The following is a 27537-nucleotide window of genomic DNA, read 5'->3' on the forward strand; positions in this document are numbered from 1 at the left end:
ATGGAAGAGCAAGTAAGCTGTCTTCTGTACTCCATTTCCTGCCACTTCTTAATTGTCTAAAAGGTATCCCACAAGTGTGTTTCATTACATAAACTGCCGTATTTAAGCAGTGTCAACACACTATGGGGTTGATATTCAGTGGGAGTTAACCAGTTAACACCCACTGACCAGATATAGACAGGTGCTTCCATACATCTAAAGGGCAGCCAGCTTCATTGTAAAATCATCTACACATCTAAATGGCAACCTTTAAACGTCTGGAAAGGCCCAGATAAGGTGGGGAGAGGGTGTGGTCTGGGCAGGATGATACTACAGATGTACATTTTATGTGGCAAACACCAATATCGAAATGTAGACTTTCTCCAGAGGAGCAGGTCTAGATCACAAGGTTTTAGATTCTCTGCCCCCCCCCCGCCCCTCAAACACACACACATTTTTGCCCACCCTGCCATCACCTTAACCTGAACCCTGATATCTCCAGCCTTTCACCAACCCTTTCAGCATGAAGACCTCTCTTCCTGGCACGAACAGGCCCCCCTTCCCAACAACAAAGTTAGATAAGTTCCTGCTGAACCAGAACGTACGCAGGTAAGGCTAGACTCAGGGCATTGGTCTTTGACCTACGGGCTGCCGCGGGAGCGGACTGCTGGGCACGATGGACCACTGGTCTGACCCAGCAGTGGCAATTCTTATGTTCATAACCGCAGATCCTCCAAGAGTTTCATTCAGTTTATTTGATGAATTGTAGATATAAAACAAAGTTAAATCTAATCTGTGTACAAAATAAAACCAGGGAGATGTGACACTCTCATGAAATACATAAACCAAAACAAATAACAATATGGGACTTACAGAAATAAAAGGAAAGGAAGGGCAGGAGAAGGAAGGGAAATTACAAAAGAGAGAAGCCAAAGGTAACTAGATGTAAAAAAATAGATCTTGGTGAAGAGAAATTATGTCTGGAAAAAAATCTTGAGACTATAAGCTAAAAGCCGAGAAATAAGTTTTTACTTGGGATTTACATTTTGCAAAAGAGTGTTCTGCCCTGAGTTAAAGAGGGAGGGATTTCCACAGGGTAGATGCCACGACTGAAAAACAAGAGTTTCTATGAATATTCAAAAATACTTTCCTGAAAGAGGGGATTGTCAGAAGGCATTCCTGAGAAGAGCAAAGTATCAACAAGAGAAGACCTTCCCCAACATGGACCCCTCCTCCCACCAAGAATAACTGCCTCCATGACATGAACATCCCCCTTCTGGCACTAATACACCCTAAACCAACAAGAACAGACCCCTTGAAATAAACAGCCTTCTCCCAGCATGAACAAACCGCTCATGACTTGAATAGACCCCCCCCCTCAACAAAAGCATATCTCCCTGACATGACCAACCATGAGAAGTGCAGGAGCCCCCCCGCACACACACACACGCCTCCAAATGAGGGCACAATCCTGAAGTGGCAGTCTCTCATTCCCTCCCTTGTGCCACAAAATCCCTGTATCCCCCATCCCCCTGACATAATCTCCTGGCTTACCAAGGTTTCCTGGTATCTGGTGGGGGTGGGGAGTGGTGCCCACTCACTACCTCTAGGATCCAAAATGGCTACTGAGAGCTCTATATGGAAGCCTGACCTCTAGCAGTAATATCATGGGGGCTGGTCATGTTGGATGGGGGTGGGGAGGAGTCTGCTCTTAGGCTGTTCTTGCTGGTAGGAGGCTGTTCATTTCAGTAGGGGAGTTGTTTATGCAAGGAGATTGTTGGTGTCAAGAAGGCTTGGTGATGGGAAGTTTGGAGAATTTTAAATTTATTTTTTGGAATGATCACATCAGGATGGGGGCCACCTTTGCTGCTTCCATATTGCTACGGGCAGGAGAAGTATGTTTTCCCAACAAACCACTATGCAAGTTGTTATAAGGGGAATAGTAGTGGACAGAAGTCTGTTTTCCCTCCATGTCCAGCATTCCAAAATTGCTATTCCTTCTAGACATTGAGGGGCATGACCTTGCAGCACTGTTCCTATTTTACAGGAGACTTCATTTATAGAGCCTTTTATAAAATAGTATGGGAATTCACCTCCACACATCCTTTCTAAAATGCTGTTCTTAACTAAAGAATGTTGCTGTATATACTCTAACCAACTCAACACTATCTGGTTCATGTGGGGGGTAGTCCAGGGACAATGCCAAAGTGGAGCTAGAAGTTATCTGAACACTGCCGATGCTAAGTATCATTGCCCAAATAGCTATCTGGGCAAGTTGATCAGTAGCATGGAATATTGCTACTCCTTGGGTTTTGACCAGGTACTAGTGACCTGGATTGGCTACCGTGACAATGGGCTACTGGGCTTAATGGACTATTGGTCTGACCCAGTATGGCTATTCTTATATTCTTACGTGAGCCAAGTATAGGACAATCAAGCCATTGTAACATCACTGATGAGGCTGACTCTGTGGAATGGGGCATTATGACATCACAATCTCAGCTCTGGAATGTTGCTTTCATTAGATTTGCGGAATCTTGCTATTCTTTGAGATGTTGGGTCATTGGTCTGACCCAGTAAGGCTATTCTTATATTCTTATCCATCCATATCAAGATAGCTATTGGCAATATCCAGATAACTTCCTGTGCTCAGCCAAAGATCTGAATATTCAATGTCTTGGCATATGCTGGCACTGAATGTTCAGGTTTAAACCAGACCACTATGTCCAGCCACCATGGACTGGGCCTCTTCTCCCTCAAACAGAGGAGATTGAGAGGGGACATGATCGAAACATTTCAAGGTACTGAAAGGAATAGACTTAGTAGATAAGGACAGGTTGTTCACCCTATCCAAAATTGGGTGAACAAGAGAGCACTTTCTAAAGTTAAAAGGGGATAGATTCCGTACAAACATAAGGAAGTTCTTCTTCACCCAGAGAGTGGTAGAAAACTGGAACGATCTTCCGGAGTCTGTTATAAGGGAAAACACCCTCCAGGGATTCAAGACGAAGTTAGACAAGTTCCTGCTGAACCGGAATGTACGCAGGTAGGGCCAGTCTCAGTTAGGGCGCTGATCTTTGTCCAGAGGACCGCCGCGTGAGCGGACTGCTGGGCACAATGGACCACTGGTCTGACCCAGTAGCGGCAATTCATATGTTCTTATGACTGAATATCTCTCGGACAGCTAATAACAAGTAAGCTGCTTATTTGCTAGACTTCTTGACTTCCTTTCCTGATGTTGATTTTTTTTGTGTGTGTGTGTGTGAGAATTGTGCAATTCAAAGGGTTGTATATCCATGAAAACAGCATGAAACCCATGCAATACATTTACATCTTAAAAAAAAAAAAAAATTAAAATTAGTGTTTTAATTGAGATTTCAAGTACCTTTATCAGTCTGATTGAAATTCAAATGCAAATTGTGGAATAATCCAGAATAATGCAGCTCCTTCACACTTTTGCTAATTTTCAAAACAATTGTTCTAGTTTAACAGCAGACCTGAGAGCGTCTAATGGCAAAAGATGTCTGATTGTGCCACACACAAGAATATTAGTTGACAAATTAAATAAATCCTGTTTATCTCTAAAAGAGGTTTAATATTTTCCCCAAAGTGTTATCTATTCTCCATTACTCTCTTCCTTAAAGCAGGCCTTTCGTCACAGTCAACTGAAATTACATTTGGAGAGGGCTGATAACTGCAGAAGTACCGAAAGCCACTATAAAGTGTCAATAAATTGCATAAGCAGGGAGGCCTCAGCTGTCTGGGAGTGACACAAAGATGGATTGTACGACATCAGAGAGTTTCTTAGACAAAGCCTTGCACTAGATAGCAAAACAAAATTAGGCCAAAATGGAGCGATCTCATTCTCAATGGACATTCTGGTTGGGGCAGTAAATTAATTTACCTTGTCAAGTTCATGAAACCTCATCTGTTACATTTAGAGCTCTGATACAGTTGTCAAGATGCTCTTATATTCATGACTTTGTTTGCCATAACTTACTGGGGCCTGTGTGTGAAATAATTCAAAGAAAATCTATGGAGTTAATATTCAGCATGGTTTAAGTGGGCAGAAGGCCCTGGTTCTATAAAAAGTGCCTGCCGATCTCGGCACCTAACTTAAATTTTTAATTGGTTCACTTGGTGGTGTTAAATTAACAGTGCCATTAGAAAAACAAAACAAAAAATAATTTACAGTAAAACCATTTTTTTAAAAATTAATTTTAGGGTAGGGGCCTAAATCAGTAGGAGCCATGTAGGTATCTACACTGAAGCACCTACCAGCATCTACCTAAAGAAGTAGGCATGCATTATTTTAAATATAAAAATGTTACAAACGAGTAGGGGTTAGGAGTTAAAAGCAACCTTGAAAAAGTGGGCTTTGAGGCTGGTTTGAATACTGCCAGGGAATTAACTTGACATGTTGACTCAGGCAATCTGTTCTTTTTTTTATTTATAATTTTATAAATATACATTCATACAGTATGTATATAAGAAAGAGAGATTTAACATTAAATAAAAAGAAAAAATCTAATCAAGTACCATTATTAATATTAATCATCTCTCAACTAAAGTCCACATTATAGGAGAAGCGTTCCAGTTTTCCACCACTCTCTGGGTGAAGAAGAACTTCCTTACGTTTGTACGGAATCTATCCCCTTTCAACTTTAAAGAGTGCCCTCTTGTTCTCCCTACCTTGGAGAGGGTGAACAACCTGTCCTTATCTACTAAAGTCTATCCCCTTCAGTATCTTGAATGTTTCTCGATCATGTCCCCTCTCAATCTCCTCTGTTCTAGGGAGAAGAGGCCCAGTTTCTCTAATCTGTCACTGTACAAAATATTGTAAGAATTAATTATTAAGTATTATTATTATTTCCCTTTAGTTCATGAAAAGACTGCTGTGCACATCCAGGAGGGGTGGGTGGGAGGGTTATGTGTGTGTGTGGGGGGGTGTTAAGTACTTATATATTATTTGCTTGTTAACCTTCTGCGCTGTCCTTTATCTTTGTTGTCCCGCATTGTAGTTATTTTTCAAATTCCTTACATTCTGTTTTATTTGACACTACTTGCAAAGACAGTTTATTAAACCCAATAAATTATAAATTACAAATAATAAATGTCACCAAAAATCCGGCTATGGACCCTAGTGAGCACAACTTCTCCGGGTAGTAGATGTTTCTCCCCAAGTAAGTTCTACTGAATATCGTCCCCATTGTGTTTTAATTTCTAAGATGGTTTTATTCCTCCTTGTGTGCAGGAATGCCAACAGAATGTGAAGTATGGGTTACCAGCTTTGAAATGCCAGGCTCAATTAAATATGACAGGATCCAGTCGTCTGTATCCTCGGAGCAGCTGCAGTAGCAGCGAACTGTCTTTGTCCAGTACTTGCAGTGAATATTCGAGCGGCTCTTCCTGCACATGGAATGATGGGAAAACATGCAGTAAAAAGGTATCTAACTTTGTTCTTTTAATGTAATACTTAAGCAATGAATCATTTACAGTTCTCCAGTGATGTTTATTTTATGTAATGCGACCTGTTCTAAAAAGAAGTGGCTAGGAAACCCCCCTGAATTCATGTTAAGCATTCTAGCCGTGTGGCAATATATGTTATGTTGCAGCCACCGAGGTTCCAAGGAACAGTGAGAAAAGAAAAATGTCATCAAAGGAAAACCAAATGCAGCAAAACATAGGGCTCCTTTTACTAAGGTACACTAGCGTTTTTACCGCGCACTGCAGATTAGCGCGTGCTGCCCCCCCCCCCCGCGCAATGCGTAAAAACTAACGCCAGCTCAATGGTGGCATTAGTGTCTAGTGCGCAAGCTAAGTACGTGGTAAAATCGCTAGCACAGCTTCCACAAGTGTCCCAAAATTCAGCATTTCACACTTAGCAGTGCTTGGTAATTACACTCACATCCATTACTTCTGGCTCCTGGAACAAACTTGCAGGAATCAGAACTTCCTGCACTTCCATTCGTTCCTCCAGAGAAGTTGCTGCAAAGTCCATAGAAGAGCCAGCTTCCTCTATTTCCATGGGGTCAGAACCATTACCCTGCTTGGAGCTGGAAACCTCTTCAGGGGAGAGAGGCTTGTTCCTTTTCCCTAACCTCTCTAAAAGCCTAGAGAAGTCTGCAGGCTTTTCATGTGGGAAGCCACTCCCTGGCCTAGCTGAGCCTGTTCTGGCTTGTGGCGCTCTTGGGCTCCCCTCCCCCCCCCCCTCTCCCGGTGCACACCAGGAAAACTACCTACCTTGCTCCAACCAGGATTAGGTTTAAAACTGTTATTTCTAACACTGCTATGAGAAGTGTAGTGCCTGGACAGGTTTTCCCTGTCCTCCCATTCAGTCAGTAATTTCATCAAGCTGGTCTATCTGATCTTGTGGTTTGGGTCTTTCTACCACCCTTCCTGCCCGATTCAACAGGGACCATGGCAGGCTCCAAGCCTGACTGGTCACAATATTCTTAAGCGCACATTTTCACGCCATTCCGACAGGCAGCAAATAGGAGGCAATTTTGGAAGGTTTATGTGAATATATTAAAACTAAAACCCCCAAAACTGTATGTGTAAACTGACATGCACATATTAACTGAGCTGATGCAAGGATATTGGGTACCCTAGGAAAAACTTCAGTTTTACACCCCTACACCCTCAGTTAATTTTAAGCTCTCTGCCCCGCAATCCTCTTCCCTGAGACTTTGATAACTAAATCACAATCACACATAAATCCTATAAAAGGCAAATAGGTCCTGTGGCTTTCTGAGTTTGTGGGGCCGTCAGGACCTGTTGTTTTGTGTTGACTGCCATGGTTCATGCTGCCCCCAAGAAGCTGCAGCCCTAGGCGGCCGCCTTGTCTTTACTATTAGCTGGGCTGGCCCTGCATATGAATCCCGAAAAGTTCTGCTTGTACATGTATGCAGGCAGCAAACAGCGATATGAAGGGGTTCTGGGTGCGGTTGGGGCCCTTAAAAGCATTTGTGTATCCTAGAGCAGCAGGCAAAGAACCAGAGGAGGCCCGTCTCACTGTGATCTTGGGCACAGTGGTGCAGCGAGGGTGAGTGGAGCCCCTCCCCCGCCCTCTTCTCCTCGCCTCCCCCTTGCTCCTTCCCAACCCTCCATGCTGCGCAGGCACCCCTTTCCCTTCCCCCGTAACTTTCTAATTTACCAGGTGCAAGCAGCATCGCAAACTTGTGGCCCACTGCTGTCCCTCCGACGTCACTTCAGAGAGAGACGACACCGACGTGGGCAGCAAGTTCATAATGCTGTTCGTGCAGGGAGAATTAAAGAGGTATGAGGGAAGGGGCGAACATGCGTGGTGGGGGGGGGCAGGAAGTAGCAGGGGGAAGAGAGAAGAACGGGTGCCTGCGCCCCTTACAAAGAGCGCACCCACCTCTTACTATGCCACTGCTTGGGCCAGTCACTTTACCCTCCATTGCTTCCAACTGTAAGCTCTCCAGGAACATAAGAACATAAGAATAGCCCTACTGGGTCAGAACAATGGCCCATCTAGCCTGTCCTCACGGTGGCCAATCCAGGTCCCTAGTACTTGGCCAAAACCCAAAGAGTAGCAACATTCCAATATCTCAAAGAATAGCAACATTCCGGATCCCCAATGAGAGCAACATTCCAGAGCTGAGATTGTGATGTCATAATGCCTCATTCTACAGTGCCTCAGAGCCAACCTCATCAGTGATGTTACAATGACTTAATTGTCCTATAATTGGGTCACTTAAGAACATAAGAATAACCTTACTGGATCAGACCAATGGTCCATCAAGCCCAATAGCCCGTTCTCAAGGTGGCCAATCCAAGTCACTAATACCTGGTCAAAATCCAAATAGTCGCAACATTCCATGCTACCAATCCAGGGCAAGAAGTGGCTTCCCCTATGTCTTTCTCAATAACAGACTATGGACTTTTCATTCAGAAACATGTCCAAACCTTTCTTAAAACCAGCTACACTATCCGCTCATATCACAACCTCTGGCAATGCATTCCAGAGGTATTTTTTATTTTTATTTTTTTTTTAATTGTCTTCATTAGCATTCTCTGAGTGAAAAAAAATTTCCTCCTATTGATTTTAAAAACATTTCCCTGTAACTTCATCGAGTGTCCCCTAGACTTTGTCATTTTTGACGGAGTGAAAAATCGATCCACTTGTACCCGTTCTACGCCATTCAGGATTTTGTAGACTTCAATCATATCTCTCCTCAGCCGTCTCTTTTCCAAGCTGAAGAACCTTAACCCATACTCAGTCTGAATGAACACTGCTTCAATAGCTTTCAGGCTCATAGATGCTAGATAAGGGATTAATTAAAAGCAAGGGCCTCCTTTATCATGCCACATGGCCCTTTAAATCCTTATGGCTTCGGTGCATTTACCACACCAGCCCTTGCTATTCGGTTTGATAAAAGAGGCCCTATATGAATAAATAAAAGGTAAAATTGGTGCACATATTCTTCAAAATAAATTCCCTGTTGGTATTTACACGCGCCCTGAGTCACACGTATCTGTCAGCTAACTGGACTTAGGATTGGGAGGAGTGATTGAGAGGGGAATTTTGCATTCATTTCTGAGATTCTAAACCACCTTGGAAAACAAATCAAATTTAAATTTTGCAGCTTGGTTCCTGAATTGGCTCCCCCTGTATGGGAAGGTTTGAAAAATTTGTCTCGTACATCAGTGTTTCCCAAGTCTGTCCTGGAGTACCCTCTTGCCGGTTAGGTTTTCAGGATATCGACAATGAATTCATGTTTGAATGCTCTTATTACTCCAGCCCTCACTTACCATCAATTTCGGAAAGATTTTAAAACTTAGCTATTTAATCAATACAATATTTAATAGATTTCAAAATTACTATGATAGGCAGATTTTTTAAAATTATTTTTATGGAGTAAGGTTTAAAGTTGCTTATCTATTTTAGTATAAATAATCTGTATTGTGTATATTTTATTTTGAATAAGTTAGGATTGTACTTTGTTAGTCAGTATCTTTTACTGAATTGTGTCATTTCCTTTTATAAGACATTGTTATTTGGATCTGTATTTTAATTACTTGATGTAATTACTATTGTGCAAACTACCAAGAACTGATGGTTTGGCGGTATATAAAAATAAACTATTATTATTATTATTATTATGAACATACATTTGCAATATTGCAATTGTAATACAGAAATGGAACTATAATAATTTTATAAAGATCTGGGGGCCATTGGAACGATATTGTAATGAGTAAACATCATTTTCCTTGGATGAATATATGTACAAATAGGGGGGAGTTTTTCTGGAAATTTCACTAAATTATATGTTTAGATTATATTTATGATGATATAGTTGATTATAATATTTGAAAGAAGGTGGGTAATATGGGATATAATTTTTATATATTTTTATTGTTTTTAGAATTATATGAGCATTACAAGTGTTATTGTTATTACTAATGATATATTCCTGTACGCTTGCTGTAAGTTTTCAAAATGAATAAAGAATTTAAAAAAAACAAAAAAAAAAACATACATGAAAGAGATTTGCTTACAGTGAAGGCAGTGTATGCAAATTAATCACATGCATATTCATTGTGGATATCCTGAATCCTGACTGGCAAGGGGATACTCCAGGACCGACTTGGGAAACACTGACTTACCCCGAATAACAAATGACTCTTCCATGTGTAGGTAGCAAAATCTGCTACCTGCATGGAAGTTCCACTGTTTACGTGTACAAACCCTCAAATTATATAAATGGTGCCTTTATTAGGTAGTACTAGATACCCTAATTGCAGCTGCTTAGTTAGGGATTTACGCCAAACTTTAAATTTTTTAATTCAGCCAATCCCCACCCCCCCAAAAAAAAAAAAAAAAAATTAAGCAATTTAAGGGTTTGGTGCCAAACTCTTAGGATGCCTAGCGATACCTATGTGGAAGCGCCATCCAACACCTAGAGATGCCTATGTTAAAAAGTAGTTTGTTTATGGGCGTAGAATAAGTGTGGTTGACTTAGGCGTCGTTAGGCATCCGACATAGGCGCTGCCAAATTAGGTGAGTTAAAAGCGAGCTTAATGGAGCGGTGCCTATGTCTAAGATGACTAGCGATGCCTAAATCCACTTAGGGACCACTAGGTGTTAGGTGTGATTCTATAAACAGCGCCAATTTTTTTCTATTGACAGCCACACGGAGCAGCACCATTCGTGGAATCTGGCCCAAAGCTAGGGTGACCAGATGTCGTGAAGTAAAAACCCGAACGCATGGCCCCTCCCCCAAGCAACGCCCCATTGTATCTCAGCCCCGCCCTATTCTGCCCCGCAGTCCCACCCTATTCTGACCCAGCCACGCCCCATTCTACCCCAGCCACACCCACACACACACACCACCTCTTAAGTTTGCAGCTGTGTCTGGGAGGACCTCTGAGCATGTGCAGATGCTGCGCATAGATATCACACGCATGCATGCACAGGTGTGACATCATCGCGTCACATCCGAGCATGCTTGAAGACCCTTCCAGGCACAGCCCCGAGCTGTAAATCCGGACAAACTGCTTACAGGTTAGAAAGACGTCTGGACACCCAGACAGTCCTCTAAAAAGAGGACATATCCGGGTAAATTTTGACATCTGGTAACCCTACCCAAAGCCCCTAATGACGCCACTCATTTGAATGGGTTGTTTATAAAATAGATAAGTCTACTGTACTTATTTCCAAATGCTTATCTGGTTCTATGTTCAAGTGAGCTTTTTATTAAATTAACAGCGGGATCTGGATAGGCCCTGCTGTCCGCCTATATACTCACCCCTCCTCCAACCATCTTGACCTTCCTCCACCACCTCTCTACCACAAAACACGCTACAGTCCTTACGATGGTAAAAATTAGCCACAGCTGAGTTTATTAAACCATAACACATTAACATGTCATAACTTAAATTAACAAAAATCCTCAGATGTTTGTGAAGACCAACAATAGTTGAGCAAAACACTTTCACAATAATGATATGCACTGTGTCAGATGGTATATCAATAGCACCATAGCACAAGCCAAAAGATCATTTCTAACGGAGGAAAAAGCCTCAGGCAGGGGCCCTCCCACCTCCACAATGGTGGAATGGCAGTGGTAGAGAGTTCACTTCACTGGCTAAAAAACTTAAATTAACATCATAACCAAAAGAGCTCCTCCTGAGCTACCAAATTACATAGTTCAGTGCCCTCGACCCCGCCACCTCAGCAAGGGTCAGAGGGGTGGCATGTCCCTCATGCCCCTTTTATCTGGGTTACCTGACCCACCAGGTACGGCACCCTGCTGGCCCACCACTCATCACCTGATGAGCCTCAATGACCCAGTAGCACGGGAGATCTGCACCCCCGAGCTACCATCCACTGCCTAAAGCAACGGGTGGACCCCGGAAGGAGCCGAGTCCTCCAAGGTCCCGTCCTTAAAAAACCTCACCCCCACGCACGCTTCCCAGCCTTTCCACCAATTAATTTAAAAAGCTCCTACCTGGCAGGCCCACCACCAATCCTCACCTCACAGTTCTCCACTCTTCACCCCCGCCCCCTAACAACCCCAGCCGATGGGCGACACGAGGGCCAACCAGCCCCGTGTTACCTTATGCTAATCAACACGGGGGTCTCGGGCTCCCATATCTTGCAAATGTTGAATATCTTGACTTGGTCATACATTTTCTAACCTGGATACCTCATACCAAATTGGGCTAGGAAAGATAGAAGGTAGAGACTGAATACCCATGCTGGGTTGAATGTGAATTCAGAGATTTAGAGCAAAAGATTCATACAGGGGAACCAGAAGAATATGATCAAAAGTCTCCAGGGTGAAGAATTTTACCTCACCAAAAAATGTGCCATCCTATGCACAGGCCTATATGGCTTGAGGGTAAATCCAGGCCTGGGAGGAAGTGCAAAAAAATAAATTGAATCAGATTAAAGATATTACAGGACAATATTACACTTAGATGATTTAATTTTAGTCTCTTTAACACACCAAAGTGTAATTTGCTTGATTTGAAAAGGCAAGTAATTAAATCAAAATTCAAATTCAAATACAGTGCTTTTTCTGAACATTAATATTCTGTCCTGATGAGCAGAAAGACTAAAACATAGCTATTTTTTTTTCTTTAATTCAGAACCTTAACAGCCAGCAAAATTAACTCTAGGATGGTACTCGATCTATAAACTCTAAAACGTCTTTTATTTTCCAGAGTAGTTTATAGAGTGGGAGTAAAACCTGGGATATTTCATACAAATTGGGGGCATTGCTTTGTCGTGAATGACCTGTGTTTCAGCGATTATGCTTGCTGAGAATCAGATGCTCCAGTTCAAACCCCAGGGCCAACATATATTTCTTGTGAAGAAGGGACTCGTATACCACAAAAGGCCAAATCAGCCAAGCAATTTGGCTGATTCAGCTGTTTTCTACACATAAATCCCCTTTATGCTGGACGTTTGCACCACCCCTGGGGTTTGAATCCGGTCCACACTGTACAGTCTGTTTGGCTTTATAGCATAGGGCAGCTTATCATCTTGAAAGCAAGAGTTATGATCTTACAATGCAAAGTTCATTATACTTCCAACAGTATAAGCATGCAGCCCAGTACATCAAGAAGCTTAACAAACTGAACTGGAACAGCCAGGACTATCCAGCATTCTAACTGGTTCATAGACAACGGCGCGAAAGACAAAGGCGCGCCCGGTCAATTGAGCGCAGCGCGGAGGTGCGCACCGAAGAAAATTACAGTTTTTAGGGCTCCGACGGAGGGGGCATGGGGGGGAACCCCCCCACTTTACTTAATAGACATCGCGCCGGCGTTATGGGGGGCTTGGGGGGTTGTAACCCTCCACATTTTACTGTAAACTTAACTTTTTCCCTAAAAACAGAGAAAAAGTGAAGTTTTCAGTAAAATGTGGAGGGTTACAACCCCCCAAACCCCCCACAATGCCCCCACAACACGGCACGATGTCTATTAAGTAAAGTGGGGGGTTCCCCCCCACACCCCCCCCCATCGGAGGCCTAAAAACTGTAATTTAGAGCGGCGCACGCCTCCGCGCTGCGCTCAATTGTCTGGGTGCGCCTTTGTCCCAGCGCGCTTTTGACCTGACACCATTCTAACTGCCCACTCCTCCTCCATAAAATCTTACGCCAGCATAATCACTCGGCAAATAAACGCAGAGGGCCAGGTTCTACAAACGGGGTAGGTATCGGCGGCTGCCTAAAAATTGGTTGCTGATCGCATGGCAGTCATGCACCGGCGCCATTTATAGAATCGTGGCTTTGGGAAAAGTAGGTGCCGGAAATGTTAGGGTTACCAGAAGTCCGGATTTCCCCGAGCATGTCCTCTTTTACAGGATATGTCCGGGGGTCCAGATGGCTTTTCAAAACCCGGCACTTTGTCCGAGTATGGAAAAGCTTCCCGACAAAATTGCGTCGGGAAGGAGCATCCGCACATGTGAGGATGAAACGCAGTGATGTCATTGCATCACGTCTGCGCATGCTTGGATGCCATCTGGGGGTGGGGCTAGGGCTGGAGGCGGTCCTGGGGGGGGACCATGGATCCGGATTTTCCGTCGTGAAAATCTGGTAACGCTAGGAAATGGAGGCCAAGATTTTCAATGCCTACATTTCCGGTGCCTACCTTTCACGTGAATCGCGGCTACGGAGGCACTTTACGACGCCTAAAGCCACTTCTGGTGTTATCCATGCCTACTGTGGCGTTAGGTTCCATAAAGCACCTCTGTAGTCACGATGCAGGCACCATTAATATTAGGTGCCTACATTTTTTAAACACTTTTATTTTTATAAACTCTATTTTCCACTTCTTAGGCACCAGAAGGACACCTATCAGCACCTAACCTGAGGCACCATTTACAGAATATGGGCCAAAAGGCTGGATTCTACAACCGATGCAGATTTCAGCGACCGCCTAAGAAATGGCTGCTGGTCGTATGTCATTCACGACCAGTGCCGTTTGTAGAACCATGGCCTCGTGAAAGGTAGGCTCCGGAAACATAGGCCAGGCCTACGTTTCTGGCGTCTAACTTTTATGTGACTCATGGCTACGGAGATGCTTTAAGGCGCCTGATATCACTTCTGGCGTTAGCCAAGCCTACATTGGCGTTAGGCTCCTTAAAGCAGGTCCAGGTTCCTTAAAGCAGATCCAAGCATCTTTCTTGTAGGCGCTGGTAGGCACCTACGTTTTTAGTTTTTTTTTGCACTTGAGTTAGGCCCCAGAAGGGCACATACCAGTCCTAACCTAAGACATTGTTTATAGAATATGAGCCAAAGGACCCAATAGTCAAAGCCATTTAAACAGACAGAATGTTTAAATGGCTTTGCCCGGGGTTATCAGCGGCATTTAAGCGGTTAGTGCCACTCAATATCCCCACTAACCATCCATCCTCTAACCACCTATATTAGGGGCACACCTGGAGAAGCGCATAGACGGAGTGACAATTTTCAGCCCACTAAGTAACCACACAAAATCAAGACAGCAAAAAGCCTGTCCTAACTTTATGCAGTAAAGTTAAGCAAATGCTTACCTGAGTATCAGCCAATGTCTGGTTAACGTTCGAGTGACGCTGAAACCCCAGCATTGAATATCCAGGGTCAGTGGTGGAAAACTGGAACGCTCTTCCGGAGTCTGTCATAGAAGAAAACACCCTCCAGGGATTCAAGACAAAGTTAGACAAGTTCCTGCTGAACAAGGACGTACCCTGATAGGGATAGTCTCAGTCAGGGCACTGGTCTTTGACCAGAGGGCCGCGGCGGGAGCGGACTGCTGGGCATGATGGACCACTGGTCTGACCCAGCAGCGACAATTCTTATGTTCTTAGTTCAGACCACGCCTGTGAGTTGGCTCAGACGCCGCTTACCTCTGCAGGCAAACAATGAAAGCAAATGGAAGCACCGACACCACAATCTAAAATGATACAGAAAGTATTTTTTTTTTTTTTTAATTTAAGCATTTATATACCACTTATAGTCTAAGTCAGGGATCTCAAAGTCCCTCCTTAAGGGCCGCAATCCAGTCGGGTTTTCAGAATTTCCCCAATGAATATGCATTGAAAGCAGTGCATGCACATAGATCTCATGCATATTCATTGGGGAAATCCTGAAAACCCGACTGGATTGCGGCCCTCAAGGAGGGACTTTGAGACCCCTGGTCTAAGTGGTTTACATTCAGGTACTCAAGCATTTTTCCCTATCTGTCCTGGCAGGCTCACACTATCTAATGCAGTGATTCCCAACCCTGCCCTGGAGGAACACCAGGCCAATCGGGTTTTCAGGCTAGCCCTAATGAATATGCATGAGAGAGATTTGCATATGATGGAAGTGATAGGCATGCAAATTTGCTTCATGCATATTCATTAGGGCTAGCCTGAAAACCCAATTGGCCTGGTGGTCCTCCAGGACAGGGTTGGGAACCACTGATCTAATGTACCTGGGGCAATGGGGGATTAAGTGACTTGCCTGGAGTCACAAGGAGCAGTGTGGGATTTGAACCCACAACCTTAGGGTGCTGAGACTGTGGCTCTAACCACTGCACCACACACTTCCCACAAAGATAGTGGAGAAATAGCTCAGGAGAAAATTGTCAGCTGTTCTTAAACACAGATTTTTTTTTTTTTTTAAAGGCCTTCACTATTTCCATGCCACTTTATAAAACTTGATTGAAGACAAAAAAGTGTCCCCTGACCCCCAGCTGTGCACATAGGGGTTGTAATTCCCCAACTGCCCTGTGAGAATGAGGACTTTTTCCACTTACACTAATGATTTAGATTGAGGTTCTTGTAGCCGTCTCAGCCCTCCTATCCTTTTGAGGTCAGGGGAGATTTTTTTGTCTTCAATCGTTTTGTGTACTCCTCTGTTAGGTTCTTTAATTTAAAATACTTTATAAAACTTATAGTGAACAGTGCAAAACACAAAACAGCAAAAAACGTGTCTGAAGAGTTCTTAAATCTTAAATACTCTGGAATATCCAAGCCAATGTGGCAATGATGCAGTTATTTGCCCCAAAACTTGAATATTACTTATGAATCACTTAGCGGTGTAACAGAAATCACTTGAAAATAGTTGGTTATACAGCTAAGCTTAGTAAATCTTTTACTTTTAAATTGGTGAGAATTTGGAATGGACTTCCAGATTCTCTAAGACTGGTAGATCAATTATTTCAATTTCGAAAAACTTTAAAAACCTGGTTGTTTTCACAATAGTCAATTTGATTCTAGCTGTCATATACTAATTTTAAGCAATTCAACATATTTTTTTCTAACTTTTTCCATCCATCTAATCTAACCAATTTCTGCTTTTATCCCACAGTTTTTACTTGTTATGTTTCATTTTTTAACGAACTGTAAATCAAGCCGAGCTCCGTAGGGAGTAGATTCGGTATAAAAAATGAAGATTAGATTAGATTAGCTAAGTGATTTTCAAGTTTTTGGTTATAGCTTATTGTAATAGCTGAATTATTGCCATATATAGAAGAATGTTTAAGAACTCTTTAGTCCAGTGGTGGGCAACTCCAGTCCTCAAGGGCTGGAATCCAGTCGGGTTTTTAGGATTTCAGGGTTTGCATGAGTTATCCAATGAATATGCATGAGATCTATTTGCATGCACTGCTTTCAATGCATATTCATTGGGGAAATCCTGAAAGCCCGACTGGATTCCGGCCCTCGAAGACCGTAGTTGCCCATCCCTGCTTTAGTCACTTTGGTTGATGATTTGAGTTTTGCACTGCTCACTATAAGATTTTGTATTTTTGAAGTTTTGATAAGTTGTATAAAGTAATATGATAAGAGTGGAGGTTTTTATTTTTTAATAACCAGTAATAGAAATATAACCAGATTGTATTGTGTTTTGAAACAGCTGCCTTTTTCCCACGGAGTTTTTTCCCCACTATTTTCGTAATTTTGCTGTTTTAGTTTGTGGTGTCAGTGCTTCCATTTCACCAATACATTTGGAGCAAATGTTCTTCATTTGCAATGGCTAGAACTCCAGCCCTCATTTTAAACTATTGTCACTTAGTCGGGAATTCATAAAAGGAAGCTAAAGGGGGAAATTTTGTATAGGACGTTGGTTTCTGCAGCCACCTAAGAAGCAGCTGAGAATCGCACACTAGCGCCCTACACAGAATTGCTTCTGCCTTAAGGGACAGACGCCCAACTCCACCTAACTGGCCCGATTCTCTAACCGGCGGCCATGTCGCAGGCGCCAGTTAGACAGTTGCGCCTGATCCCTTGCCATCGGCTGATCGTGGTAAGGGAATCTTCCTGCCGCGATCTGCTGAGCTACTGCAGCAGGGATCTCCCTCCCGCCAGAGCCCACGAAGTAAGCCAGGCAGGAGGGATGGCCACTCCCTCTTGCCGCCACCCAGACCCTGAACTCGACCCTCCCAAACCCGAACACACAACCACGGCACCCCCTCCCCCACACCTAAGACTCAGGTCCCTACCCACACCCCGGCTGGAGGGACGCTCACACCCTCTGGCTGGCCGACCCATCACTCCATAATGGCAGGCCTTCCTCTTTCCGATGCATTCTGGGATGCCACGGGGAGGGGCTTAAGGCTCTGATTGGGGAAGACAGAGCTGACCAGGGGGCACCTGGGAACACTCCAGAGGGGGTGTTACATTACTATTATTAGTTCTTGGTGGTAGAACTAAAGCAGTTTACATATTACATTACAGGTATATGAGGTGAACTCATTAGCAGTTCTGTACTGCATAAAAGATTGCTGACTGTAAAATTTTTCTCTATAATTTTGACTTTTCTTTTGTTTCAGTCATCCATAAGCTGGGATAAAAGAATTAGCATTGCTTCCTCAGCCCCCAGCAACCTCTCTAGTCCTGTCGATGAACTACCTCCTACCCGCATCAAAGAAAGCCACATTTTGGAAGGGCTAAAGAAGTTACAGGAAAGAAAAGGCTTACTGGAACCCCCCACCCTTAAATCAAAATATGGTTACAAAGATTGCATGGACTCCAATGAAGGAATCTACTCTCCGGGAATTAAATACAGTAGCCACAACGAGCCCTCTCGTTGCAAGCCAAAAGAAACGAGCGGCTTCTGCTCCAAGCACAGGAAAACTTTCATTTACGATTCGGATTCCCACGACGATGCGGACGATGAGTCCTCGGTGTTAGCAGTGCTGCACGAAGTACAGAGCAAGGACTGCCAAATGTATTGTAAGAAATTAACGCACAGTATTTCAGACAGTCTGTTTGAATGGGAACCCAGTGGGAAACATTCGCTGGAAAAAGTTTCGTATTTTAATTCAAAGGAAAGACCTGAGAAACTGACTAGTTTTGTTGATGGCTTTCAGTCAGAGGTAAAATTGTCTGCACCTACCGAGGGGCCTGTGTTGCCGATAGAGAAAAGTCCTGCCAGCAGGGTATGTAAAGACCTGAATATACAACTCTCAGACACTGATGACAACGACATTCTGGATGAGCTACACATAGGAAGCAGCGATGAGAAAAGTCCTTCAGATTTATCTCCATTTACAGAGGATAATAATATAAAGGACATTGGCAGGCTTATTGGTATCAAAAGTGCAAAATCCTATTCACTAATAAAGAGGAGAAAAAAGAACCCACTCACTCAGATACTAGGTCAAAGACATTTAATTTCATTAAGCAACAAAAAGTAATTAAAAAAACTTCTTCTCAAGAATGTATCACTGTAATATTTGATGCAGAGGATGGAGAGCCAATTGAATTCAGCTCTCATCAGACAGGAGTGGTCAGTCTTGCTAGAAATGAAATCTCATCAAACCAACAAACTAGGCCCACTAGAGAATGTGCTAATATTCTTCCTCGTGGAGCAAGTAATACTCAGAATACAGCTGATTTGAGAAACTATGTTGTTATAAAGACAGATAAAGATGAAAATGAAGTACTAACTATTCAGGACTCCATAAAATATGAAAACAGTATTGCATCTACTGAATCTTCAAACTCTACCAGGCCAGTATTACAAAGTTCACAAAAGCTGATAAAATCGCCATGTAATATATCATACAAGACCAATTCTATATCTTGTTTATCTGCAGAAAATAGTCAGAGACATAACTTGTCTAAAATACCTAGCAAAGGAACATTTTTGTCTCAGAAATCTCAAACAAACAGTGATATCACAAGTATACCTTCCTCAACCAATCACCCGATACTAGAAGCATCGCCATCATCGCCTCCAGTAAAACTTTCAAGATTCTTAAAGACACCAGGTCCACCTTGCAGTCTAGATTCAAAACCAAATTTGCAGAACTCAAAATGTTCTGTACAACTTCCTAGAAACTCTAAAATTCCAGCAAAGAATGACTGGATAAAGAATTCAGGTAGTCAAGTTCCAGGCTTTACACTGTCTCCATGCAGTATTATAGAGCCCTGTGACTATGGAGAATCTCCAACAAAGGATACTTACTGTGATGGAGGGTCAAAAATCATCCACTCCGCATCACCACCAACTCCTCCAGGTAGATCATCATCATTGTTGATAAGGCCAAATTATGAACCACCTCCATTGCTATCCATAAAACTGGGTTCTACTATTTCCACTGAATTAACAAAAAATGCATCTAAATTGTCACCCTTAAAAAATTCTGCAAATTCAGCTGCTTTCCATAATCAGCCTAACAATGAGAAGCAAGTAAGAAAAGTGTCTGAAGTTCCTGCAGTTGACGTAACTCGCTCTAGTTCAGACATTATTGCACAAAACAAGTTCATACCTCATCAATCCCAAAGCTCTCTGGAAAGTTGCCAAGGTTCCTCAAAAGTTTTTCCCCAAAAAATTTCTACAAAATCCTTCCATCTCCCTCTACACTGTAAGAATCAAGATATGTCAGAATTGGAATTAAGAAGGACTACTAAAATTTCTGCCATAGGCTTTTTACCACTAGAGTGTTCTGAAAAGAGTGCAGTCCCAAACAAAAAGGGACAGTCTAATGACAATGGAATGCCCCAACCGCATAGATCACCTGGTAATTTGCCCATATCACCACAGTATCACATAAGCAGTAGTAATGAGCCTTTAATATCTCAGGTTAATAATTCACAGTCACCTCCAACCTCTCGCACCTCTGAGACGGTAAATACTTTCCAAAATCTTCATGAAAAGATTTTAAAAACTCGCCTCCCTGTTGGACTAAAAGTGTTTGTGAAATCTCCGCAACTGATGAGGAAAAGTTCTACCATACCAGGGAAACAAGAAAAAGACTGTATTAATGCAGCGTCAAAAGAGAATGTGACTTTTACTAAATCTAAGCAAGATGAGTCCAACTTTCAACCAACCAATATAACAAAGGAAGATGATGAGACAAAAGTTGAGCCATCATCTCCTCATTCAATAGAAAGTAGTTACATCATGCCAGATAGAGAAGATGGAATGGAAGGCAAGATGGGCAAGAGATGTGTTTCTTCTAGTAACAAGACATACCAAAAGCCTGCTCTTGGCATGAATGGAGCAAAAGCACGTAGTCAGAGTTTTAGCATTTATGTTGGAGAGAAATCAGCTAGCTCTGTATCTGAAGGACCTGGGAAAGTGCGTACTCAGATTATTACAAACTCTGCTGATAGGGGAAACTCTTTAACAAGACAAAACTCAAGTACGAATACCGAAAGCCCTTCTGCTTCAAAAGTGCTAGAGCATTCCTTCTCTAGGCAAGGGTCTCATGGGAGTATGAGCAGTTCAGGGAGCCAGCATGGCAGTCCAAGTAAACTCCCTTGTGGAATGCCACCAAAGGTAGACTTGTTTCAAAGCATTTCAAAAGGTGAAGTAAAAGAATCTGCACTACAGAAAGATGCATGTGAGACAACCATTAACAAGCAAAACGCCGAAAAATTGAAACAACATTTACATAATGAGCAAAAGGCAATTCAAAGTGACATGAATTTAGAATCTTCACCAAAATGTTTATCGCCACAAAGATTTCAAAATGTGGAAAAATTGCAAAGTCCTTCAAAACTTGAAGCAAAAACTTTGCAAAGGCAAGACAACATCAAATCACCTGAGATGGCAAGTGTTTTAAATGCAACTGCTATCCACTCTACAATAGAAGAAAAAGTCATGTTGGGTATCCAAGAGAATGTGCAGAAGGGGCAGGGGCAAATCAGATCTCCAAGCACCGAATCCAAGCAAAAGACTGGTCCTTCAATTGCAAACTGGTTTGGATTTCGAAAAAGTAAATTGCCAGCCTTGAACAGCAAAAAGACGGATATTCCCAAGCCTAAGATGGAAAAAACAGAGACTAAGTCTAGTTCGGGGTCTGGAAATAAGCAGGCCAAAGTCGACAAAAAAAAAGACAAAAAGAAAAATGAAAACTGTGAAGTGGAAAATGATGATATTCTAGAAAGTGGCCTAAAAGATAAAGAGAATGCAAATATTTCCCAAGTAGTGCCATGCCAAATACAGCTGGAGCAGAAGAATGAATCTACAAATGCCAAATTCTCAGAAAAAGACACTTTCATGAAGGAGCTCTTAAACAGGTAGACTACCTGGTAGAATTGCTTAAAGTGAAACACACTTTAAAAACTGAGATATAGGGCCTGTTATACAAAGCCCCCGAAGCCCTTTAAATCTCTATGGGCTTCGGGGCTGTTGCTGCGACTTTGTAAAACAGGCCCATAGTTAAAAAAAAAAAAAAAATTTGCATATGCTTTCCCAAGCATTACAGAAATAAATAAGGTACCCTTTTATCAAGCCGCGTTAGAGACTTTTATTGCCGGCTACTGTGAGTGTTGGAGCTTTTACTGTAGCGGCTTGCGATAGAAAACCTAACGTGGCTTGGTAAAAGGGGGCCCAAGGCCTTCTTTTACTAAGGTGCGCTAACCGATTAGCGCGCGCTAATCGATTTAGTGTGCGCTAAACGCTAACACGTGCATGTTTAGTCTAGGGATACATTAGCGTTTAGCGCACGCTAATTCGACCGATCTGATTTTTTTTTATCCCAGGCCTGGATCACTGAGTAACATATATGTTATTATTTACAATTGTGTTTTCATGGATCGAGGGACCATTTACTAAGCTGTTTTAGCTGTTAAAGCAGCAAATAATACATGGGCTCCGTGTTAAGTTAACAAGGTGTCTTTAAAGTATAGTGCGTTATCTTTTGCACTAGCAGCTAACACGAAAAGGGATGAAGAGATGGAAAATGGGTTAATACATGTTAACTGTTAACACGGCAAATAACGTGATGCCGTTAATAGATGTGGCTCAACACATTGCATTACCTGCTGTGCTGTTAACGCAGGGGTAGGGAACTCCGGTCCTCGAGAGCCGTATTCCAGTCGGGTTAACAGGATTTTCCCAATGAATATGCAAATAGATCTCATGCATATTCATTGGGGAAATCCTGAAAACCTGACTGGAATACGGCTCTCGAGGACCGGAGTTCTCTACCCCTGTGTTAACGCACGGTGATGACATTTCCTCTGGGTTAATCGAATGGAAAATTAGTGGGAACATTTCCCAACAGATAATACAGAGATTTGAAGTTTACCACTCCTTAATTTTGGAAGCTAGTGTGTGTTAACTGCAAAATCATATGACACTTTAGTAAATAGGACCTTGTTTTTTTGTTTTTTTACCTTTTAAAATCAAACACCCCATCCCCCCCCCAGCACCCCTTTTATCAAGCTGCGTTAGAGGTCTGTAGCGCGGGCCTGCAAGGTAAATTCTCCAAGCGTCGGAGCATTTACCACGCCAGCTCACACTAAAAACCCTAAATGTTAATCTAGGGAGGCGTTAGCATTTAGCATGCGCTAATTCGATTAGCGTACCTTAGTAAAAGAGGGGGTAAGCCTTGTGTCAGTGGCGTAGTAAGGGGGAAGCAGTCCGCCCCAGGTGCTGCCTTATTGAGGGCACCAACATCCGGCATCCTCTCCGCTCCGCCTCTCCCCGACCACCCCCTGCAGCGCACATGCGCCCCTTCCCTTCCCCCGTACCTTTAAAATTTTCCTGCCGCAAGCAGTATCATGAACTGGCTGCGTGCTTCGGTGTCAGCACTCTCTGATATCACTTCCGGGTCCTGCGTCTAGGAAGTGGCATATGAGGGAAAGCAGATACAATGCCAGCAGCAAGTTTGTGATGCTGCTCATTCCTGGAAAATTAAAGAGGTACGGTGGAAGGGAAGGGGGTAGGCGGGTGGCAGGGGGGGTGTTGAGAAGCAGCGAGGGGGCTGAGAAAAGGGCAGAGGAGGGGCGCCACTCCCTTCACTACGCCATTGTCTGCTGTATGTCAGATGTCCAGTGCGGTGAAAAAACACAGCAGCCAGTAGTAGCATTTTGAGCCACTGGCATCAGCACCTTAAGCATCCTAAGTTCATGAGAAAGCACTTGCCACAAGACCTGAGTATGTTCATAGAGTCAGCAGCATAAGTGGCTTAATGTTCCGCTGCTGAGCACGTGCCGTGAGAACTGAGCATGCTCAGACAGCCCGCATCATGGCATAATGTTCTGTTGCTGTGTGCTGTGGTTTAGAGACTGACACGGGGACACATTTTCCCCCATCCCCACAGGAACTCATATTCCTGTCCCCGCGAGTTCTGTTCCTGTCCCTGCCCCATTCCTGCAAGCTCCGTCCTCATCTGCACAAGCCTCAAACACTTTAAAATCATAAGTAGCAACATTCTAGAGCTCAGATTGTGATGTCATAATGCCTCATTCCACCAATACCTAAGCTCTGTCCTCATCTGCACAAGCCTCAAACACTTTAGAATCCTAAGTAGCAACATTCTAGAGCTCAGATTGTGATGTCATAATGCCTCATTCCACCAATGCCTAAGCTCCGTCCTCATCTGCACAAGCCTCAAACACTTTAAAATCACAAGTATTTGAGGCTTGTGTGGTTAAGGCAGAGCATGGATGGAACAGGGAAATTGAGTTCCTGCGGGGATGTCATTCTCTACTGTGGTCTTCACTGCCCTGGAAAGCTGGTGGAAGGTGGCCTCTTGATTTTGCAGCTGGTAAAGCTTGAGGATCCCCCCTCATCCAGCTAAAGTATTTTGCAATTTTGGTATGGGGGAGAGGGAAAGGGAAAACAAAGGAAGACAGCAGAAATGGGGTACCCAAAAGTGAGGTACCCATGTTAACCATTGCCGCCCCCCAAAAAAAAAATTCTGGCACAAAATAGAAAGCACCTCAATCCATTTCTTTGATTTCCTTGAGTGCCCCAGTAAGTTATGTTCACATTTCCTTATTGAAGTTTTTCAGATAGCAAACCTATAAAACCAGTTATGCATCCAGTCAGCTTAAAGAGCAAATAGGGTTCATTCCTTTTCCCAAGACGAAAGACAACCAGCCAGCGCCCTAGTAAGCAGGCAGAAGTAATTCCATTTACAGTTGCCTCCCCATTAGGCCATAAGGACACAACAATGCTTCTACGATCTTTCCCACTTTGCCTTACAGCATTCCCAGCTATAAAAATAAATCATTATATCTGCAAGACTAAATTGATATATTACCTGAAATTGCAAGTGGCATATTTGATCAAAGCTAGTTAAAAACATTTATCACTCATAGGTCTACAGATGGAGAGGTACAAAGAGGTTACTTTAGGCATTAAAGGAACGGGAAAGCTAAAATGATTGAAGAAGGGCATTGTAATTTATCAGAGGAATCGCTTTCTACCTGCAGAGTTGATAAGAAAGCGGCTCAGCAGACAGAAAGTGGATCAAATAATGTTTCCTGCAGGAGAGTGTCGAAGGGCAGTTCCCAAGGCTCATCTCTTCCCAGCAGCAATATCAGCACTCAAGGAAACCACAAGAAAAACAGCAAACTGAAATCTGATATGGAAATGCAGAATGAGACCTTGGTAAGTTGTGGGGTGGTTTTTTTTGTTGTTTTTTTTTTACTGTGCTAAGGCATTGTTAATGGTGTTCAGACTCCGATATTGGTTCTTGGTTTTCTCGAGAGTCACAAGAGGCACGCTTTGACGGCATAAGCTTGAGGTTTAAGCTTTTTTTTAAAAAAGAAAAAAAAACAACAACCCACTATATTAATAAGAATGATAGAGCAGTGTGTTCATTTCCAATTATTTTTGTGAAAAGTTTCATGGGCTAGTATTTTTCTTAGAGAGAAAAAAAATTACACGAAGGTGTGGAACCACATTAGAAAAAACCGCGTCAAAATTATACCTTCAGGTTTTTGCAGTATCACAATTTTTTTTTTAACTTGAGAGCTAAACATTGAGTACCAGGCACAGGCAGGAAAGGACTATTTGAACGGTATCATCTGTGCAGGAATCTCTGAGTGTGAAGATTTTAATTATATGTGGGCAGTGGTGGCTCTTCACAAATGCTTTTGTAAATTTTCCCCTGGTTATACACAAGTTAAACGTGCTTTTAGGTGGTAGGTCAATTGTTTACTCAGACAGCCTCGATCAGCGTGTTATTTCACGTTTTACAAATTGAATGCAAATTACCAATATTTGGTGTGCTTTATAAAAAGGAATAGTTACCGTTTAAGAGCTGTACAATATTTAAAAATATTTGTGCAATTGAAATGGTAATGTGTTGAGTTCATTTTGGAGGTGGGGGGGGGGGGGTGTGGGAGTGTGTGGTGCAATGGTTAGAGCTACCCCGAGGTTATGGGTTCAAATCCCACATTGCTCCTTGTGACCCTGGGTAAGACACTTAATCCCATTGCCCCAGGTACATTAGATACAGTGTGAGTTAGGAAAAAATGCTTGAGTACCCGAATAATTTGTAATCTGCATAATAATAATAATAACAGTATATATACTGCAGGACCATGAAGTTCTATGCGGTTTACAATGATTAAAAGATGCTACAAATTAAGTAGAATTAACAAAGATAAGGGTTAGTTAACAGCTCTGGGGATCAGTCGTTGTGGACTAAGATTGTATAGGTCAGTTACCTAAATACTTCAAGAACAGATATGTTTTTAGGTGTTTCCTAAATTCCCCATAAGTAGTATGCATATGCAAGTGGTCCAGATCTTTAGCCCATAATAGAATTGTAGGATATGCAGAATATAAATTATTTTTAAAAACTGGTAATGTGTTGAGTTCATAATATGAAGTTGCGCCCTATTGACGCCATACAGCTCTCTGAAATGTTTTAAGTGCCCTGGAGAATTCTATTCATGAAGACAAAAGAAAAGGCATATGTTTAAGGCAATTCATTAGATTTCCTCGACAAATGCTTGAAATATCATATGCAGAAGGAAGGTTTTAAAAAGGCATTATGCTTTTGCTTTCCTCGGAATCATCGCGTAGTTGACAATGTAAGATGTCCCCTGCATTATAAAACCCCAAATTATAAGCACGTCTAAGACCGACCTTCCAGTGTCACTGAAAGGAGAGAGAGAATGAAAGTCAGGAAATGTGCAATATGCAGGAAATTCAATCCACCTTATCTAAAACTTTGATAGCGAAGCGGTGCCCCTTATCGGAGTCACTCAATTTAACTATGTCCCATTTAAAATACGGCCCCTGACAGCTTAGGGTATGTCTTTACTCTTCAGAAATACAAAGACATCCTCCACACCGCTGCAGTGATTCCACTTCCGAGAGACACAATAATTTGCTAAGCCGTTTTTCTCTCTTTTGGAAAAAAGTGCTCTGCTAATTTAGCGATAATAGATACCCTTTCTCATATTTTCAACAAAATTCTATTGTTGGCAAATTTGATTAAGACGCCCCTTAGCTGAAAGCTACTTTTAATTCTGGCTGGCCCCTAAAGAAATGTTTGGCTTCTAAACATTGCGAGAGAGGACTTAACATTTTTTTTTTTACATTTGTGCAAATGGTTGTGCCAAGATAAAACAAATGTTGTTATTCCTTATACTACAGTACACTTATTTCCCTGAAAATAAAAGTGCCACTAGTAAATGAAACAGAATTAAATGTAGACTGTAAAGTTTTATTTATTTAATGAAATTGATGTGATTGCAATAGTTTTCAGCTCAGACATACAGAACTACAAATAAGCAAACAAGACGCAGAGGCTGCCTTCTTATTATGCTAACTTAATATGTGTTTGACAGGTTCCAAAAACTGTGATCCTTTTATCAGTTCAGTGGTTAATTAGATGCCTAGAATAATCATGATATTGCCTGTGATCTAAAATCCGTAACGTTGGGAAAACAAAGAAAGGATTTAATTGAAGCTGTCTGATATACTAATGCAAAAATGTCTTGGCTGAATAAACTTCAAGAGACATAAAGAAAGGCTGCCCTCTGTGATCTACAATGATTTTTAGTCTAAGCAAGAAGTTGGTTGTTACAGCCATATTCTAAAGCACTTAGATAGAAATTTACAAATTAACAAATAATTTTAATAAATCAAATGAGGTAATACTGACCTTAAGGTTCCTTCAAATCACACAATACAATAACACTGTACTTTGTACCCTGTCAAACGAAGACCTGTGAAAAATATAGTTGCAAAGATAACATTAGATTGCTGTAGGTTTGGGTTTTTTTTTTTCCATTCTCAAGATGAGAAAATTATTCCATCATATTCTTATGTATATAAAAATTTGCTTTACCCAAAAACTACAAGTAACATTTCTCCCTACCATGCTACATAATTATTTGCTCTTAAGTGT

General features: G+C 42.3%; 1 protein-coding gene across 1 annotated transcript in view; it reads left to right on the forward strand.

Moving 5' to 3' along the window:
* The window catches only part of NCKAP5 (NCK associated protein 5), a 1115675-nt gene that overhangs the window by 927789 nt on the left and 160349 nt on the right, over positions 1-27537 (forward strand). Inside the window, 4 exon segments of the mRNA XM_033946444.1 lie at positions 5234-5425; positions 17755-18538; positions 18541-21454; positions 24602-24779. Of these exon segments, the coding sequence (XP_033802335.1) occupies positions 5234-5425; positions 17755-18538; positions 18541-21454; positions 24602-24779 (4068 nt within the window).

The sequence above is a fragment of the Geotrypetes seraphini genome, chromosome 5, assembly GCF_902459505.1.
Source record: "Geotrypetes seraphini chromosome 5, aGeoSer1.1, whole genome shotgun sequence".
In the NCBI taxonomy this organism is placed as follows: domain Eukaryota; kingdom Metazoa; phylum Chordata; class Amphibia; order Gymnophiona; family Dermophiidae; genus Geotrypetes; species Geotrypetes seraphini.